The following is a 20447-nucleotide window of genomic DNA, read 5'->3' as shown; positions in this document are numbered from 1 at the left end:
AGTTGATTTCCACTGAATGACCCATGGACAATAGAATGAAACACTGCCCAGTCCTCGCAACTGCTGTTACATCTGAGGCCAGGTCATTAATACAGTATATAAAAATAAGTCTTTATAACCAGGCAAGAAGTTAATCCGTGATGGGTCCTCAAGGAATGCTTGACAGAGATCAATTTTTATTTTAAAAGTAAGCTTTGAAAATCAATTCACTGCTGTGACAATAATCACGAATTATTTTCCAAGGTTTTTAAAGACTTTATTTGATATTATTTTGAATATAAAATTCATGATATGTTGCACTGAAAGGACAATGAAACAAACATGTTTTGGCTTCATTTAAAAAGTTTGTACATTCCACACTATGATTTGATATGTCTTGGAATATTATTTACATGCAAAAATCGATACTGCATGTAGATGGTTTCTTGAACTTTTTATATGCTGGAGACTCTTTAGAGTAAGAGATAAGCACTTATTTTGAACAATCTGTATACATCTTGGATGAGGTGAATTAATGGATTATTTTAAGGTAATTTTACTTCTGGAATTGATTGTTTCATAAGCATCTACTGTAGGGAAGATCAGACTGCTTTGTTCACAATCTATACTTTATAAAGTATAATTAGTTCCATGAATAGTATTTCAGATCAAGAAACTGGAGCAATTAATTAAGGTCTTGTCACAAAACAGGAAGCAGTTGCTCTGGTATGGAATAGAGATGGAGTTGAACAGAAGGTTATTAAGATGTAAGCAGCTTTCAGGCAGAAAAAACATACACAAAGGCACAGAGGCAAGGACAAGGGAAGCATGTTTGTATAATAGCGAGTTCTTTGTCTGAGGCATGGAAAGTATGGGAACAGTAGAAAGGGGAGGTTGTAACTAGCCTGTTAAAACATCCAGCTCTTTAGCCGGCCTTAATTAGATTAGCAAATGGATTCCACTGAAGTTTTAAAATAAATACGTGACATCGTAACAAATGGTCAGTTCTGCCCAACAATTACTGAGCATTTGCTCTGTGCCTGGCACTGTGCTCAGTATGGGGAGACAAAAATGAGGATAACAGAGCACCCTCTTGTGGAGTCCATAAAGGTCAATGGAATATCAATAGACAAAATGGGCAATGGTGCAAAACATGAAAGTGGACTGAAAACCACCTGGAGGAAAGTTTAATACTTTAGTCAGAGAGGATGAAAATCTAAACCAAGCAGGTATCAATGGGAAAGGAAAGAAGGATGAAAGTCGCGTCCAGGTAGAATTAACAGGACTTGTTCACTGGTTGCATGTGGATGTAAAAGAGAAGGGGTCAAAACGGAATCCCTTCGTCTCCTTTTATATATTATTTGAGCCTGGGTGACTGAAGAAATTTGACTCCCATAGTCCAATGTGAGAAACGAAGAGAACAAGAAGATTGGCTGGATAGGTTAGACCAGTTGTCGTTGTTGTTGTTAAGTGCCGTGGAGTCGGGTCCGACCCATAGCGACCCTGCACAGGGTTTCCGAGGCTGTAAATCTTTACGGGAGCAGAACGCCTAATCTTTCTCCCGCGGAACTGCTGGTAGTTCCGAACTGCTGACCTTGCGGTTCACAGCCCGATTCGTAACCACTACACTTCCAGAGACCAGTTAAGACTGTTTAAATGATTCTACATAGGAACACTTAGTTGTCAGGACTGCCAACTTTATATTTTATTTTTTTTGTAGTGTAAATTGTTCTAAGCACTAAGGTAGTACAAGAGAAAGCTAGTAAATTTAATATCCTTTCTTAAAAGCTACCTTTGGGCCTAGAAAAGTAGTGAGATAATTTTGGAGGAAAATTTGGCAGTATCTATTAAAATTAATATCTAAAGAATTCATACTGTTTGAACAATTTGTTTTATTTCATGGAGTTTGTTCTACAGAAAGACATACAAGTGCAAATTAGGGCTCCTAATGGCTCATTTAGCTAGTGTCATAGTTGGGATTTGAACTCACGTCTGGTGTTAGCACTAAGTAAAAACTCTGGTAGCGCAGTGGTTACAAATCGGGCTGTGAACTGCAAGGTCAGCAGTTTGAAACTACCAGCTGTTCCGCTGGAAAACGATGAGACTTTCTGTTCCCGTAAAGATTTACAGCATCGGAAACCCTGTTCAGGGTTGCTATGGGTCAGAACGGACTCGACGGCACTTAACAACAATAACAACAACAACATACAGTAGTTTAGAAAAAACCCCCACTGCATATCCATTAAAAAGAAATTAGTTAAATCAAGGATTATCCTCATAGGAGACTAATATGCAGTCAATGGAAATGATACATATATATTTTTTAAATTAGGAACTATGATGTAAATATTACACCATTACATTGTTAACATTAAATTCTACAACGATATATGTCAAAATTTAACTGGTGTGTATACTCATGCTGCTGATTTACATTCTTATATGATTTCAATCTTCACATTTCTTTTAAAATAAGCAAATATTATTTTTATAAGAAAAGTGGCAAGGAAGGTATTTCCATACTAGAAAAAAGGAGGAAAAAATAGAAAAGAATTTGGCCCACCACCATGGATTGAGGAAAAATGAAGATATTTGTATAAATGGTCATACTTCTTATTAGGTGAAATACTGATTCCATTTGCTGAATCAAATCCTTCTGCTACTACTTTAACTTCATTAGGACTGTAGTAAACAACATTTGCCCAGTGTAAGTTGAAGTATGTTTCCAAGTACTTTAAGAAGGTGTCAGAGAAATAGTGGTCATTGGTGGCATAGAAATGTGCAGGTCCAATAGCTACGACATCATTCACACTAAAAAAAAAGAGAGAAATGACATACGTGAAAAAAAAAAAAAAAAAGTCTTGTTGGTCTCTTATGAAAGATTAAGTATATCCATAAGGATTACACAGTATTTGCTTTAAATTTGTGAAAGATCAGCTTAAATCCTAAGGCTATAGACATATATGGAATCCTACTTTGGTGCTGCAGGGTAAGCATTGGACTTCTAACTACAAGTCAGTGGTTCAAACCCACCAGCTGCTCCTTGGAAACCCTATACAGGGTTCACTATGAGTAGGAATCAACTTGTGAACACTTAACAACAACACAGACATATGCACTATTATTGTTATTGTTAAGTGCCATTGACTCACAACAACAATAGTGCATATGACTATGTGCTGTTGTTATTAGGTGCCGTTGAGTTGGTTCTGAGTCATTATAACCCTGTATAGAGTTTGTGAGAAGAGGTTGGTGGGTCTGAACCACCAACCTTGCGGTTAGCAATTCAGTGCTTATCCTACGGCACCACACCAGGGCTCATATGCAATATGATTTTGTTGTTGTTAAGTGCCATGGAATTGATTCCAACTCACAGCATACTATTAATACAAGGGACTTCAAACATTTCGTGGAGAAATGGAATTACAAGATAATGGAATTTATCCATGAACTTTTTGAAGTCCCTCATATGGTTTGCCAGAGAACAATTTTATAGTATACTAGGTAAGTTGACCACTGGTCATTTAACAGGATTCTCAAGAAAGTAAAAAGGACTTGGTACTACCAGGGTATTTTTTTGATGGCAAGAAATGTAGGGTTCAAGAAAAATATGTAAGATCAGAGCTGTCCGTGGTATAAAGAAGGACAGAGCCTGGTTGACTTGTGAGTTGGTCAGGCAGTCAACATCATTGCCTAGCTTCCATTTACTCAGTTGCTGGATTTTCCTGCGTTCCATTGCTTAGTTATTAGTCAAACTAAGCTTGACTGTTCAATTTCTACCTGACTCACTAAGCTGACCTGCTGAGAATGAATAGGCACTCAATAAACACTTGCAGAGAGATGGATGATGAAATTGCCAGAGTACAATGCTTCAGGTGAGACATTTCTATACTAAAAACAATTACATCTTTAAAAGCAGTTACGCTAGGGTGTTATTAAATTTAAATTGCAATTACCCTATGCAGAAATTTCTGGGAGAGCTGCTTTATCCTTTGTTAAATGAAAAATAACAGAGCTACTGGGAAGATGGGTTGCCTCTTTCTGAAAGGACACCATGAAGCCTGAGTGGTATTTATGCTCCTATTTATTATGAAATGCATTTATGGAAGAATGATCAAAATTTACATACTTAAGCCCTAGATAGGGAAGAATAAATTAAAAATATTAATCAAGTTTAAAATAAAAGGAGCAATAAGCTAACGCAAGCTGAGCCCAGGAGATATATGATTGTCTTTCATCTATATTATCAATATCTTTCTGTTCTTGAAGTATGATATCCCACTTCCAACTCCATGCCCTCTATTTATGTAGGGCCATTAGCCATTGCCCCACTAACCCTATGAAAGCTAAAGTCCCATAGAAACCCTATATAAAGGAGACTACCTTTCTTCAGCTGGACAGGTATTATTATTATTTGAGTGACAGGGTAACAGAGCTAGCAGACATGAATGGTAAACTTTGTCTTCCAGCTCAAGGTGGATCCAAAGGGCACCTCCTCTGTAGCCTAGATTCATCATTTCTCAGTGAAATCCATATAGAACACTGATTATTAGAATGGCTAAAATCAACTTTCATGTTCTGCCTACTCTAAAAGGAAAAAAAAAATTGGGGGGCTCTTATAAAAGTTGAGCAGACCACCAATGGAGGATACTGAAAATACTAGACATAAATTGGAGAATGAACAAAAGGACTAAGTACCTTGGAAGAAGCTCATGTTTAATCGTTTTTATATGCAAAAGAGAATTTTCTTCTTCTTCATATTTAAAAATTTCCACTGTACTCTTGAATTCCGGGTGGTTTACAACAAAGAGATAAACTGTGCCATCTAAAAAATGGAAAGAACGGAGTTAATTTACAAGACATAACCATAGGACCTTTGGGCAGACACTGACATTTAAATACCACAGGCAAGGAAAGGTTGAATGTATACTCTGTTACACAAACTAACGAATCATTCTTCGCCCCGTCTTTCCTATCACTGTCTATCTGGTATTATTTCTGATCAGTGGTCCCCTGACCTTTAAGAAAGAGTGCTTCCAACGCCATCGACAGAATTCATGAATAATCTATTTATAGTTTAATTCAGAAATACAGCCCTTTTTACTGCTTTGATCATAGACGTATGGAAAGGTTATGAAATCAAAATCATCCTTCAGATACTGTTAGAAATTTTAAAATGCAGCCAACTTAATGCTAGCTGAAGAGGCAATCAACTTGTTTGTGAGAAGAAAAAAAAAAGGAATAATTCATGAAATAATTGTTCTTTTATTCCAATCAATATGATCTAAATATTTACCACAGCCATTTGTAGATTATAAATTTCCTCATGTTTATAGTTATATATTCTAGCTCTTACCGTCATCTATAAAAGTGCTGATGCCATGTGGATTAAATAAAGCCAAATTAAATCCACGGCTAATTCTTAATTCCAGTGCCCGGGGTTTCTTCTCGTTTAGATCCATCATTAGTATTCCTCCAGGCCTATCTGGCGCAAAGCTATGGAGTCCTGGATGTTTCAGACCCTTTTTCCAAAACAGAGGAAAAAAGTTAGATATAAATGGCTAAAATATTTTAATGAACTAATGTATATAAATGAGAAATAGGGACTTGAGTTAAAGATAGTGGCAGAAAGCTCCAAACAAAAAACAGAGAGGAGGCAATCGAAATAAATAATTGGAAGCTGGAAAATTGCAAGGTGAACAGTAACCAACTTTGCTGAGTTGGGACAGAAGATGGCATTTTCTTTAGAAAGTAAAACAGGTCAGTAGGCATGGAAAGCTTAGAGCTAACTGTGTGAGAAAGTGAAAGCTTACATACTGACTCTTGCATTCTTTAAGCCCTTGACCTGCAATTTGCTCCCCAAATGCCAGAAATGTTGGTCAGTGGAGTAAGTCTGGGCAACTCTCCTTGTCTCACAGCCCATAGCCTGTCTAGCAGAAACTCCTGTTGGCTACACTTGAAAATACACCATTCATAAGGATGTGAAGGTTTCTGATTACTTCCACCATGACTGCCCTAATCTAAACTGTTGTTGTTGTTAAGTGCTGTTGAGTCGGTTCTGACCCATAGCGACCCTGTACAGGGTTTCCGAGGGTGTACATCTTTACGGGAGTAGAAAGCCTCATCTTTCTCCCGCGGAATGGCTGGTTGTTTCGAACTGCTGACCTTAAGGTTCACAGACCGATTCGTAACCACTACGCTACCTACCAGAGCTCCTTAACAATAATACTACACTAATCCAAACTACCATCACTTAAATTGCATTATTCACCTCTTCACTGGCCTTTCTATTTCTGTCCTTAACCCTTTGTAGTCTAGTCTTCAATCAGCACCAAGATTACGTCAGATTCGATCACATCTCTACGCAAAATTCTCTAATGGCTTCCTAACTCACAAAGATGGAGAGAAAATTCTTAACAATTACCTCAAGGCCCTATATGATCTGCTCTTCTCACCCTCCACTACTCTTCCTACCCCAAACACTTCCTATTCTTGCCTCTACCATTCTCGTCCTTATTCCAGTTACTTTGGCCATTGTAGCTTCAACATTCTTCAAAACAACCCAATACATTCTCACTTGTACACACAGTTCCCTTTTTGTCCCATTTCCTCCAGAGATCTAGGGCCCACTTCCTCAGTTTCTTCAGGCTCATGTACAAAATTCATCTATGAGTGAATCCAGCTCCAACCCAAACACCCTCTGCCCCCATCCTCTGTCCTTATCATTATATGACATATATGAGAATGAATTAAATATTATCCACACTCTGGCTGTAGAATTAATTTTAATTAAGTTTTAGAAAAGATAAATACATCATTTTAAATATAATCTCCTTGCTTTTCAATACACTTTGCCCATATGTCAACAGGCTTTTCTATTCCCTTATTACAAAATGTTTTACTCTGAGCTGCGAGCTCCGAATGCACTGAGATCTTCACTTCTTCATCAGAGGTGAATCTTTGTCCTTGAAGGGCTGCTTTTAGGGGACCAAACAGTGAAAGTCTGATGGAGCAAGATCAGGACTATAGGAAGGCTGCAGTTTTTGCAGACTGTCAAGAGTGTGGGCAGAAGTTTGTTGTCATGCAACAATGTCTTTGGATAGCAGTCTTCTGCTTTAATCTGAAGCTTAGGATTCATCTCTTCAGTGAGCACCTCACTGTAAGGAGCACTGTTGATTGTTGAACTTTTTCCTGATAGTGCCCCAATACAGGCCCTTGAGAATTACAGAAAACTATAAGCATCGATTTTCTAGCTGATGGTTGACTTTTGAACTTTTTCTTGGTCAGCAATTGAGAATGTTTCCATTCCATACTTTGCCATTTACTCTCAGGTGCAATGTGATGAATCCATGTCTCGTCACCAGAAACAATTTTTTAAAATAAACTTTTATCTTAATTCGAGTATCAGTCAAAATTTTGTTTGCAAATATCCAAACACTTCTGTTTATGTTCTTTGTGAGTTGTTTTTGTACCCATCTTGCAAAAACTTTTTGAAACCAAAGTCTGTCATGGATTATTTCAGAGGCAGAGCCATGGCTGATTTGCAAATGATTTGCCACATAATCCACTGTCACTCATGTATTTGACAGAATCATTTCACATGCATGCTCAATGTTATCATCAGGGGTGGACGACGGTTTTAATATAACTGGAGTGCAGACAATTTTTGATTCATGCATGTGCATATGTGTGTGTATTTTATACATATATAAATGCGATAAGGAGTACTGATGTGGTGTTGTAGGATAAGCTTGATTGTAAGGTCGGCGGTTCAAACTCATCAGCCACTTCTCGGAAACCGTATACAAGGCCGCTATGGCTTGGAACCAACTCAATGGCACTTAGCAACAACAACAACAAATATTATAAGGAATCTTTGTGTGGCACTGCAGGATAAGCACTGGACTGCTAACCACAAGGCTGGTGATTCAAACCCACCAGCTGCTCCTCAGAAACCTTATACAGGGCCACTATGAGTCAGAACCAACTCTACGGCACTTAATGATAACAAATACTGTAAGCTTAGGTGCTTAAAGGCAGAAACAGAAAGACTAGTGAGGAAACTGCTGTTGTCCTTTGGACACAGTAAGTGGTGCTGCAGATTAATGCACTGGGCTGCAAGGTTGGTTTGAACCGCAAGGTCGGTGGTTCAAGCTCACCCGATGCTTCTTGGAAACCCTATACAGGGTCGCTATGAGTCAGAACTTAACATCAACAACAACTTCTGCCTGAGTCTCCCCTCCCAACTCTGCAAGGCTCCCTCCTTTACTTCCAGTTTGATCCTAGATCAAATGTCACTTTTCAAAGAGACATTTATCTAAAGTGGCAACATGACCCCACCCTTACCTGCAGCTCGCCCTGATTTTTCAAATAAAGCATTTGCACCATCTAATATTTGTTCACTGTCTGTCTCTCCCCAGTTAGACCCAAGTTCTATGAGAGTTGGAATTTTGTCTCATTTTTCTGGATCCTGGATCCTGGAACAGGATCTGGTATCAATCCATACTCTGTCCCTGTTCCACTAAATCCACCTTTATTTTGCACTAGACCTCCATTTACATATAGGTCTGTTTGGGGACTCTATTTAGTTTTGTTGACTTATCATAAGAGTTCTGTGCCAATATGTCTCTCTTCAAATGATTATGGCTTTTAGTTCCATTCTGATATATAGAATGAAAAGTCCCCATACTGTTGCTGTTTGACTTTCTCAAGATAGTCTTAACTAGTTCTGCTCATTTATTTTTATGTATAGATGTTAGAAATTAAGTTGATTTCTGAATGGATCTCACTGTTATTATTGTCTAGCTAATTTTTGCCAGTGCATGGCAAAGTCATTGAGTTTGATAACGTTTATTTCAAATCCATCCATTTCATTCAACTTTCCTATTTGTTCTCGTAGTCTGTGAAATTAGTCTGTTCGGTTGTTTACAAAAGAATTATTTGCTAGTCTAAAACTCATGGAATTTTAATCTTGTTTTCTACCTCACATTTATTTTTCTTGGTCTGATGGTTATGGAGTTATCAGTCTTCTGAGCATTTTCTTATTCTTTCTATTAACGGGAAGACATGTAATATTTCACCATTAAGGATGCTATTTGTAGTTGTTTTCTAGGAAATTTTCTTTTATTTCTAGTTTACTTGAAGTTTTTAATGAGAAATGAGTGTTGAATTTTATTTAGTGCTTTTTCAGCATTCACTGGAATGATCTACGTCTCTTTTCTTTTAAATCAGTTAATTAGTAAATTATATATTTTTTATGCCAACTCATTCTTGTAATCTTAAAGTAAATACTTTTAGGGACAATGTGTATGTGTTTAATATACACTGCCTTGCTCAATTAACTAATACGGGCAATTATATTTTTGCATAACTTTGGTGGTGGTGGTGGTGGTGGTGTGCCGTGGAGTCAGTTCCAACTCAGAGACCCTACAAAGGGTTTTTGAGGCTATAAATCTTTACAGGAGCAGAAAGCCTCATCTTTCTCTTGCAGAACCGCTGGTATTTTCAAACTGCTGACAGTGAGATTAGCAGCCCGACTCGTAACCACTATGCTATCAGAACTCCTTACATAACTTTAGAAGAGCAAAAATAAAATAAAATAAATAACAGTGAACATAACAGAAAGTCTCTTAACTTAAAAAAAAAAAAAAATCTATCTGTCAACAGATAGTTTCAAAGCTGGTAGGCCCAATAAAGAAAATAAAGTAGTAATGTGTTATTACCAAAAGCCCTGGTGGTGCAGTGGTTAAAGTCAATTAACCAAAAGGTTAGCAGTTTCAACCCACCACTAGTTCCATGGGAAAAACACGTAGAAATCTGTCTTCATATGAATGACAGCATCGGAAACCTCACGGGGCAGGAGTCCTGGTGTGGCATTGCAAGATAAAGCAAAGACCACAAGGTTGGCATTCAAAGTCACCAGCCAGAAACCCTCTACATGTGCTATGGGTTGGAACCAACTCGATGGCACTTAACAACAACAATATGGTCACCATAAATTGGAATTGACTAGATATCCATGGGGTTGCTTTGGTGTCATACTGCTGCCATATGACAGTGCTGCTTCTCGAAAAGTTTGTGCGAGGTGGGTACCCAAACAACTCACGTATCAGCAGCCTATAAATAACAGCATTGTTGACGTGTGTAAGAAGATTTACCAGCGTGGTGATAGCAATCCATGGGTATTTGAACATTCTCTGTTATATAAACCCTTTTCATATTCTATAGTATTATCATCCAATCCCTCATTCGGTATGATGTCAGTTCTGAGGTGACCCTCAATCCCATAACAGTGGAATAGGATGTGTTAGATCAGCTAAAATGCTAGGAAGAAGGCCAAATAACTGGCATGAGTAAATACTTTTTTCTTAGAGGGCAATGCATTTTGGGAAATACTAAAGACAGTGCTGAGCAAATTAAAAACAGTATTAAAATGGAAACAGTTTTAAATACATGCAAAAAAAAATCTCATAACCAAGGAAGGATAAGAGAAAAAAAGTGGAAAAAATTTTGTTGGCATGGCTACAAGATCATTGGCAATGTAACATGCCCCTTGGCTAAGATGGCTGAGACCAGAAGAACCCACTAATACTACTAGCTGTTCTGACAGAGAGGAGAAAAATATAGAACAGACCACAGAGTCCTGAAAAGTCCAGACTTACTAGGTCAGACAAGGTCAGAAGACTTCCTGAAACTACTGCCCTCATATACTATTTAAATAGCAATCTTTTAGAAAAATAACAGAGTGACACACAAAACAAATACTATTACTCATAAATATGGTTGTTGTTGTTGTTATGTGCCGTGGAGTCGGTGCTGACTCATAGAGACCCTGTACAGGGTTTCCGAGGCTATAAATCTTTACGGGAGCAGAAAGCCTCATCTTTCTCCCATGGAACAGCTGGTAGTTTCAAACTGCTGACGCTGAGGTTCGCAGCCCAATTCGTAACCACTACGCTACCAGAGCTCCTTCGTAAACATGGTACTCTACTAAAAAACCAACTACATGAGGCCAAACAATCAATATTTACTCTAAACCAAAATGAGAAGATAAGAAGTGAGGGAAACCAGAACACTGGAAAGGGAACCAACAAAAACCAAGGCTGCTGCTATACAGTGAGGCACCTAACCGTTGTCACTGCAGCAATCTGAACAGAACTCCTTAAATGGCAGCCCAATTTCCTGCGTCAATGCTCACCTAAAACACAATAAAATATTATTTGAAAATAAATATGTAAAATGGATGCAGAGTTGAGGGCTTGGAGATCACATTCTTCTTACTTCAGATTTATTTCTATGACAGAAAAATCTTGAAATAGTGAAGTCTGGGTTACACAAAAGTTAGAGAACACACTCTTTGTCAAACAAAACAAAACAAAACAAAACAGTCTTCTACTTTAATCAGGCCTTTTGCATCTTAATTCATGAGTAATTTTGACTTGCAGTCCCAGTGTATTTTTTAGACTCTAGACACAGGCGCTCTGGTAGCATAGTGGTCACAAATCGGGCTGTGAACCGCAAGGTCAGCAGTTTGAAACCACCAGCTGTTCCGTGGGAGAAAGATGAGGCTTTCTGCTCTCGTAAAGATTTACAGTCTCGGAAACCCTGTACAGGGTCGCTACAGGTCGGAACCGACTCCACAGCACTATAACCACCACCAGACACAGACAAAAGCACATGTAGCTAAAGAACCCCAGAGCCCACGCTATCACTTAATTCATTCTGTGTAGGCAATTAAACACAACTTTTCTCTTAAAGCTATTTTTTTTCCAGTAAGTATAAATTTTCATGTTTCTGTACAATTCATAGCATTTCCTTGGCTCCCTCCATGGTAACCACCAGCTGCTCACAGTCTTCCATATAACAACCATAGTAGACTGAAGAGTGTTCTAACCTCTCATTCTCTTCAAAGATGCATTCTCTCACTTTTCTCTTAAGTCTGACAACTGATTAGGGCTGCTACTCTCTTTCTAAAGTATATCCAACCTTTTCACATCCCTTTTGAGTAGCACAGTCTGAAAATAATGATGCTGCAAGAGAACAGAATAACAACAGGCTTCCTTCAGAGGTGGACAGTTGCTTTCTCAAGAAGAATTGGGCCCATGAAGATTCCCGGAAAGAAGGTGGTTAGAACCTTCTCATAGATCCACTTGTATGGATTTCCAATCAGCAGGACTATAGGGATGGCCACCATCACCAAAGCCAATCAATTATAAAGTCTTTTAATTGTATGCCCAAGCAGGGTATTATTTTTCAGCTTTTAAGAATGAAGGCAGCTGTGAAAGATTTAAATAAACTCAGTCAATGTCTCTTCACTTATGAAAGGCTATTCAGCAAGAGAAAGTAAATGGGAAAAATAAAACAACCAGTAAAGCAACCTCATATAGTGGTTTGAAGGTGCCCTGGTAGTAAAGTGCGTTACACGTTGGGCTGCTAACCACAAGTTAAGCAGTTCAAATCCACCAGTTGCTCCTCGGAATAAAGTGAAGGCTTTCTGCTCCTGTAAAGACTTACAGCCTCAGAAATCCTACACAGAGTGACTAGGAGTTGAAATCAACTCAATAGTAATGGAGTTTTTGAGGTGGGAGATCTTGGTTTGAGAGCACTGGTGTAGGTATCACCCACTTTTGGAAAGGTTGCTTTATACCACTTCGATTTTATGAAAGATCTATCTTTTAAATATTTAAATAATAAGTATTTTAAATAAAAGTATATGCTATATATGTATATAATATTTTATTGAAAATAAAAATACTTTTATTTAAAAATAGTACCGATTTTCACTGTAGTTGTTAAGTGCCATCTATTTGGTTCCAGTATAGGATTTTCAGGTTTTAATCTTTGCAAGAGCAGAAAGCCTCATCTTTTTCCTGCCAAGCAGCTGGCAGTCTCGAACCTCAGACCTTGTGGTTTACAGTCTAGTGCTTATTGTACGGAGCTACTGTGCTCCATATGCTCACTAATTACAAGAAATCCAAACTGGATTTTGCTTTTGTGAAAAAAGGCAAAAGTGTTCAGTTTGTTCTGCAGTGAGCCTTTAGAGGTAGCGCACAACTCTGTGCAGCAAAAGTGTTGTTTCCAAGTTCCTTCTCAGAAGCTACACTCAGCATCACAGCATCCAACATCATACCTTTGAACTGCATCTTTGAGCATTATATATTTATGTGCTATTTAATTTGATTTCATAGGTTATTTTGGGGCTCTAGGAACAGTCAAAACATTTTTCCATAAAAATTAATGGTAATTGTTCCTTTGCTTTATGCCATTTTGACTTGCCAAAGGTTTGACTGGAATTCTCTACTTTCTGATAGCTTGGGAGACCTGTGTATTGCTTAAAAATAAGTAAAATTGAATATCTACTAAGAGGAAGTATGAACGTTGTATCTAAAACTGTATAATAGTTGTTGTTAAGTGCCATTGAGTCAGTTTTGACTCATAGCAACTTTGTATAGGGTTTCTGAGGAGCAGTTGGTTGATTTGAACCATCGACCTTGCAGTTCAAATCAACCTTTTGGTCCAGTTGTATTATCCTGAAGCACCCACCAGGACATCTACAATAAGGAGCCTTGGTAGTATAGTGGGTTACAAACTGGGTTGCTAACTGCAAAGTCAGTAGTTCAAATCTACCAGCCTCTCCATAGGAGAAAGATCAAAGTTTTCCACTTCCATGAAGATTTACAGCCTCAGAAACTCCATACAGGGTCGCTATCAGTCGAAAACCAACACCAGGACACTTAACAACAACAATAATATCCACAATAATGCCAATATATCTTTTTCAATAGCATACTTTTAATGCATTGAAGGTGCTGGAATATTTTAGGCAATGAGAGGAAAGAATAATCAATCAAATAGTAAATACTTTTCAGCTCTCTATTTATACAAACTCAGAACTTTTCCGAGGTCCTATCAGACCTATCTTTTTACCAGGAAAGATTTCAGAAAATGGTGGAATTTTTCAAACAAGTTACTGCTCTATAAGCCTAATCAAACACTCTTGTACCTCCTCTACTGAGACTGGGAAAGGAAGAAGATACTCACCACACTAAAGAAAGCCAGGCCATTGGGAAGTATGTCAATATCTTCAGAGCCAGCTTCTGTAAGTTCAAGGAACAGATAAATGTCATGTTCAAATTACGCTATTTGCTAGATAGTACATAATTACAACTTTTGTTTACTTCATCAAACTGTCTATCTTTAGGGATGGTTCTGATTTTTTCCATGGAATCACTCTCTTTAATAAACGTCAGTCTAAATTCCTTCCTGCAGTGATCTTCTGACTTTAGATATTAGATATTGTATGTTTAGTCAGATCAAAGTCAAGTAATCACCACATTTACAGCTACAGCACGGAAAAAGTTGACATCTGTATGCTCTTATGATAAGCATCCAGATGTCTGTCTAAAAGTAATTGACATCAAGGGAATAATACTTTCAGAAGGGAGGACTCATAGTCATTTAACCATGCAAACACCCTTGTCCTTTCTCTCCTCATTCAAATTGAAGCAAACAGACATTTCACTCACTAACAGAGATGAAACACCTGGGATTACACATTCCCTCTTTACAAACAATGGCTGCTTGGTCTCATAAGCAGAAAGCTTTCTATTTAATCTTTAAATTTAGGCTTTAAATTACAGGAAAAATGAAAATTAATGAAAAACACCATGTACCTTCCAACTCCTGTCTCTAAGGCAGGCTACAATTACTATTGATTGTTTATTGATTGTCTTCAGCATCTCCACACAGCACAGAAAATAATTAGACATAAGGCCTCCCCAGTGGTCTTACTGTGTAAATTCCACAGACAGAAAATAGACCCAAACACAAGAAAAGAAGAATAAAAATGGCTTGTTGTTGTTAAGTGCCATGAACTATATATGCACTATATATGAATTAAATGTATAAACTATGTATGTATGCACACACACACACACACACATATATATATTGAAGGAACTGGAATATTTTAGGCAATGAGAGGAAATGAATAACAAATCAACTAATAAATACTGTTCAGCTCTATTTATAAATGTTGTTGTTGTTGTTGTTGTTATGTGCCGTGGAGTCAGTTCTGACTCATAGCGACCCTGTACAGGCTTTCCGAGGCTGTAAATCTTTACGGGAGCAGAAAGCCTCATCTTTCTCCCACAGAACAGCTGGTAGTTTCAAACTGCTGACCCTGAGGTTCGCAACCCAATTAGTAACCACTATGCTACCAGAGCTCCTTATATTTATAAATATCTATCTATTATCTATCTATCTATCTATCTATCTATCTATCTATCTATCTGTTTTTGTTGTTGTTAAATGCTACTGAGTTGGGTCTGACTCATAGTGGCTGTGTATATGGTTTCTGAGGAGTGACTGGTGGGTTGAAATCACCAACCTTGGGGTCAGCAGTGCAGTGCTTATCAGACAGCACCACACCAGGACTTAGCTTAAGCCAAATCATGACTTATTCTTTGAGTCCTCAAAATCCAATCTTCCCCTTTAAGACCTCGCCAAAGCATTTCTCCAAGATTCTTTCTAGGTTGGCAAAACCTAGCGATGCAGCCATTTTACTTTGATTCAAGAGTTTGTATTTAGCCTGTTTCTTCCAGTGTTATTGGCTCTGTCATTGTGGGAAGAGGAAAAACAGCCAAGAACTTCACTTGTAAAGATAACCAAACTACCGGTCCCTTGGGAGGATGATAGTTGTAAATGTAAACATGGGATAGTGGAGGGATTACAAATCTGGAGTCTGTGGATTCCCAAGAACCCAAAGGACTTCAAGGGTCTAGGAAACCTCTCAAATTCTTGACAAAAAAAAAAAAAAATTATTGTCTATGCACAACTGCAAAAAGGATCCATGGCTTTCAGCAGATTCAAATAAGAGTTTGTAATCCACCCAAATAGTTAAGTCCTATGCTATTGTCCATACAGAAACGGCTACAATCATACATTGACAGAGAACTTCCAGAGGTTCAAGCTGGATTCAGAAGAGGCCGGGGAACGAGAGATATCATTGCTGATGTCCGATGGATCTTGGCTGAAAGCAGAGAATACCAGAAGTATGTTTACCTGTGCTTTATTGACTACGCAAAGGCTTTCGATTGTGTGGATCATGACAAGCTATGGACAACATTGAGAAGTATGAGTATTCCAGAACACTTAATTGTACTTCTGAGAAATCTATACCTAGACCAAGAAACAGATGTTCGAACAGAACATGGGAACACAATTTTAAAATTGGTAAAGGTGTGAGACAGGGTTGTAGTCTTTCACCATACGTAATCAAGCTGTATGCTGAGCAAATAATACGAGAAGCTGGGTTCTATGAAGAAAAACGTGGCATCAGGATTGGAGGAAGACTCATTAACAACCTGCGATATGCAGATGATACAACCTTGCTTGCTGAAAGTGAAGAGGACTTGAAACATTTACTTATGAAGATCAAAGAACACAGCCTTCGATATGGATTACATCTCAATGTCAAGAAAACAAAAATCCTCACTACTGGACCAATAAACAACATTTTTATCAATGGAGAAAAGATTGAAGTTGTCAAGGACTTCATTCTTCTTGGATCAACTATCAACACTCACGGAAGCAGCAGTCAAGAGATCAGACGACGTATTGCATCGGGCAAATCTGCTGCACAGGAACTTTTTAAAGTATTGAAGAGCAGAGATGTCAGCTTGAGGACTAAGGTGTGCCTGACCTAGGCCATGGTGTTTTCAATAGCCTCATATGGATGCGAAAGCTGGACAGTGAATAAGGAAGATCATAGAAGAATTGATGACTTTGAGTTGTGGTGTTGGAAGAGAATACTGAAAGTGCCGTGGACTGCCAAAAGAACTAATAGATCTGTTTTGGAAGAAGTGCAGCCAGAGTGCTCCTTGGAGGCCAGGATGGCTAAGCTTCGTCTCTCCTACTTTGGACATATTGTCCGGAGGAAACAGTCGCTGGAGAAGGATGTCATGCTGGGTAAGGTGGAGGGTCAGAGAAAAAGAGGAAGACCCCTAACGAGATGGATTGGCCAGGTGGCATCATTGATGGCGTCAAGTGTGGCAGCGGTAGTGAGGTTGGCCCAGGATCGGACATTGTTTCATTCTGCTGTGCATGGGGTTGCTATGAGTCGGTTCCTACTCGATGGCACCTGACAACAACAACAATGCTATTGTCCACCACTCAAATGTCAGTTTGTTGTACTGTGGGGGCTTGTGTGTTGCTATAATTCTGGAAGATATGCCACTGCAGGATCACCGATAGTGGACAAACTTCAGCGGAGCTTCCAGATGAAGACAGACTCAGAAGAAGTAGAAATGGACTACTTCTGAATATGTAGTCACTGAAAACTTTATGATTAGTAGTGGAACACTGTCAGCACCATAATACTGAATACTGAAACATGATGAAGAGAACCAGGATATTGTCAGATATAGTGCTGGAAGACAAGCCCTTCAGGTTGAAAGGCACTTAAAATACAACTGGGGAAGAATTGCCTTCTCAAATGGAGTTGACCATGATGATGCAAATGGACTAAAGCTTTCAGGACCTTCATTTACCAATGAGGCACAACTCAAAACGAGAAAAAACAGCTGAAAACATTTTAAATAATTGCAACATGGAATTGATGAAACATAAATCTAGGAAAAGTTAGAAGTTGTCAAAAATGAAATGGAACACATAAACATCAATAAAGATATTAGTGGGTGAAAAGTTGGAAGTTGTCAAAAATGAAATGGAACACATAAACACCCAATAAAGATATTAGTGGGTGAAATTGACTGGTATTGGTCATTTTCAATCTGACAATTACACAGTTTACTATGCCTAGGATAAATAAATGATTGAAGGGGAATGGCAATGCATTCATCATCATAAAAAAAAAAAAAAAAAAATTCAAGTTATACCTGAAGTATAGTAATGCTGTCTGTGATAGGATAATATCCACATGCCTACAAAGAAGACCTCTGGTAGTGTAGTGGTTACGAATTTGGTTCCTAACCTCAAGGTCAGCAGTTCGAAACTACCAACTGATCCGCGGGAGAAAGTTGAGGCTCTCTGTTCCTGTAAAGATTTACAAGCCTCGGAAACCCTGTGCAGGGTTGCTATGAGTCAGAACCGACTCCACGACTTAACAACAACAACAAGGAAGACCAGTTAATACCACTATTATTCAAATTTATGCATCACGCACTGAAGTCAGAGATGATAAAATTGAAGAATTCTACCAAATTCTTCAGTCTAAAATTGATCAAACATGCTGTCGAGATGTACTGATAATTACTGGTGACTGGAATGCAAAGGTTGGAAATAAAAAGGAAGGATCAGTAGTTGGAAAATATGTCCCTAGTGATAGAAATGATGCTGGTGATCACATGATATATTTTGCAAGACCAACGACTTCTTCATTGCAGATACCTTTTTAAAACAGCATAAAATACAACTGTACACATGGACCACACCAGATGGAATACATAGAAGTCAAACTGATTACATGGAAAGAGATGGTGGTAAAGCTCCGTATCATCAGCGTAAACAAGGCCAGGGGCAGACTGTGGAACACACCATCTATTGCTCACATGCAAGATCAAGCTGAAGCTGAAGAAAATTAAAACAAGCCCACGAGAACTAAAATATGACCTTGTACATATCCCGTCTGCATTTAGAGATCATCTTAAGAACAGATTTGATACATTAGACATGAATGACCAAAAACCAGAAGAGTTGTGGGATGACATAAAAAACCTCATACTGAAAGAAAGCAAAAGGTCATTAAGATAAGGAAGAAAATACCAAAATAGATGTGAGGTGAGACTAAAACTTGTTATTTAGTGTAGACATGCTAAAACAAATGGAAAAAATTAGGAGGTAAAAGAGCTGAACAGAACATTTCAAAGGGCAGTTTGAGATGACAAAGTCAAATATTATAATGAAATGTGCAAAAATCTGGAGTCAGAAAACAAAAAGGAAAGAACATGCTCAGCATTTCTTAAATTGAAACACTTGAAGAAAAAATTCAAGCCTTGACTTCCAATACTGAAGGAATACCATAGAAGAACTGATGCATTTTTGTTATGGTTTTGGAGAGTATTAAAGGTGTCATGGACTGCAAGAAGAGCAAACAAACTGTATTGGAAGAAGTACAGTCAGAATGCTCCTTTGAAGCCAGGATGGCTAGACTTTGTCTCCTATACTTTTGACATATTATCAGGAGGGACCAGTCCTTGGGGAAGAACACCATGCTTGGTAACGTGAAGGGTCAGCGATAAAGAAGGAGACCTCCAATTAGATGGCTTGGCACAGTGGCAGCAGCAATGGGTTCAAGAGTGGCCCATTGTCAGGATGGTGCAGTACTGGGCGGTATTTCATTTTGTTGTTATAGGGCCACTATAGGTTGAAACCAACTCAATGGCACCTAACAACAATGCTGTTGTGTCCTGTGAGTCAACTCCAACTCATAGCAACCCTGCATACAGTTTCCAAGGAGCAGCTGGTGAGTTTGAACCACTGACCTTGTGATGAACAGTCCAGTGCTTATCTTGTAGCTCCACCCCAGTACTCCTAGTCCTACAGTGTTTCTCAACTAAAAATGAACAGGCATCTGGGAAACTCAGCAGACACACACAGAGTCAAATTCTAGTCACTTTACTTTCTAGATGCATTTATTAAGAACTCAACTAATTTAAAAAAATTCCATAAAAATCATCTAAGAAAATTGATTCAATGGGTATATGCTATGTATTTATATATAAAAAAAGACAGGATTAAAAAAACATTGACAAAGTTTCTTTGGGCAGTAGAATTATGAGTAAATTTAATTTCATTCTTTATCCCTTTCTTTAAATTTTTCTGAAAATGGTAGTGTGGTGGTTGTGTGCTGGGCATTTGGTTCCAACTCATGGTGACCCTGTATTGGGTTTCCGAGGCTATAAACATTTAGAGCAGCAGAAAGTCTCATCTTTTTCCTGTTGTGCAAACTGGTAGACTGAAACTGCTGACTTTACGGTTAGCAGCCAGATCAGAATCCATTAACACTACCAGGATTCCTTTTAATACAAATACCAGGTAATAATCAGGAGTCCTGGTGTGGCTCTGTAGGATAAGCACTGGACAGCAAGGTCCTTTTGAACCGCAAGATTAGTGGTTCAAACTCACAAAACACTCCTTGGAAACCCTATACAGGGTTGCTATGAGTTGGAACCAACTTGACAGCACATATCAACAATAACATTTTTATAATCAAGAAAAGGACAATATATATATTTTTAAAAAGATAGTGAAATTTTCATTTTAACCACATTGTAACGTCTTTTTCTTTAGTCCTGCGGCTTATTTCCAATGAACACGCTTAATCATACCTACCCATAATTTTCTTTGCAATATTTTCCAGGCTGACACTCTTCCTTTCTACAGTCACTGCCACAGTAGACTTGTAGCACATCTATTTTACTCACATTGTCTGATCACTGCCTGAGCAA

General features: G+C 38.2%; 1 protein-coding gene across 2 annotated transcripts in view; it reads right to left on the bottom strand.

Moving 5' to 3' along the window:
* The window catches only part of PON2 (paraoxonase 2), a 50051-nt gene that overhangs the window by 2346 nt on the left and 27258 nt on the right, over positions 1-20447 (bottom strand). The window contains exons 3-6 of one of the 2 annotated variants that reach the window (XM_006834271.1): positions 14020-14075; positions 5336-5501; positions 4678-4804; positions 2590-2790 (exon numbers count right to left, since the gene is read on the bottom strand). In XM_006834271.1, the coding sequence (XP_006834334.1) occupies positions 2590-2790; positions 4678-4804; positions 5336-5501; positions 14020-14075 (550 nt within the window). The remainder of the gene's footprint in view (positions 1-2589; positions 2791-4677; positions 4805-5335; positions 5502-14019; positions 14076-20447) is intronic. The other variant, XM_006834272.1, reaches the window with a different exon arrangement.

Source organism: Chrysochloris asiatica, unplaced genomic scaffold, assembly GCF_000296735.1.
Source record: "Chrysochloris asiatica unplaced genomic scaffold, ChrAsi1.0 scaffold00010, whole genome shotgun sequence".
In the NCBI taxonomy this organism is placed as follows: Eukaryota; Metazoa; Chordata; class Mammalia; order Afrosoricida; family Chrysochloridae; genus Chrysochloris; species Chrysochloris asiatica.
Note: the sequence above shows the minus strand (reverse complement) of the source record. Positions and strands in the feature narration are given on the sequence as shown.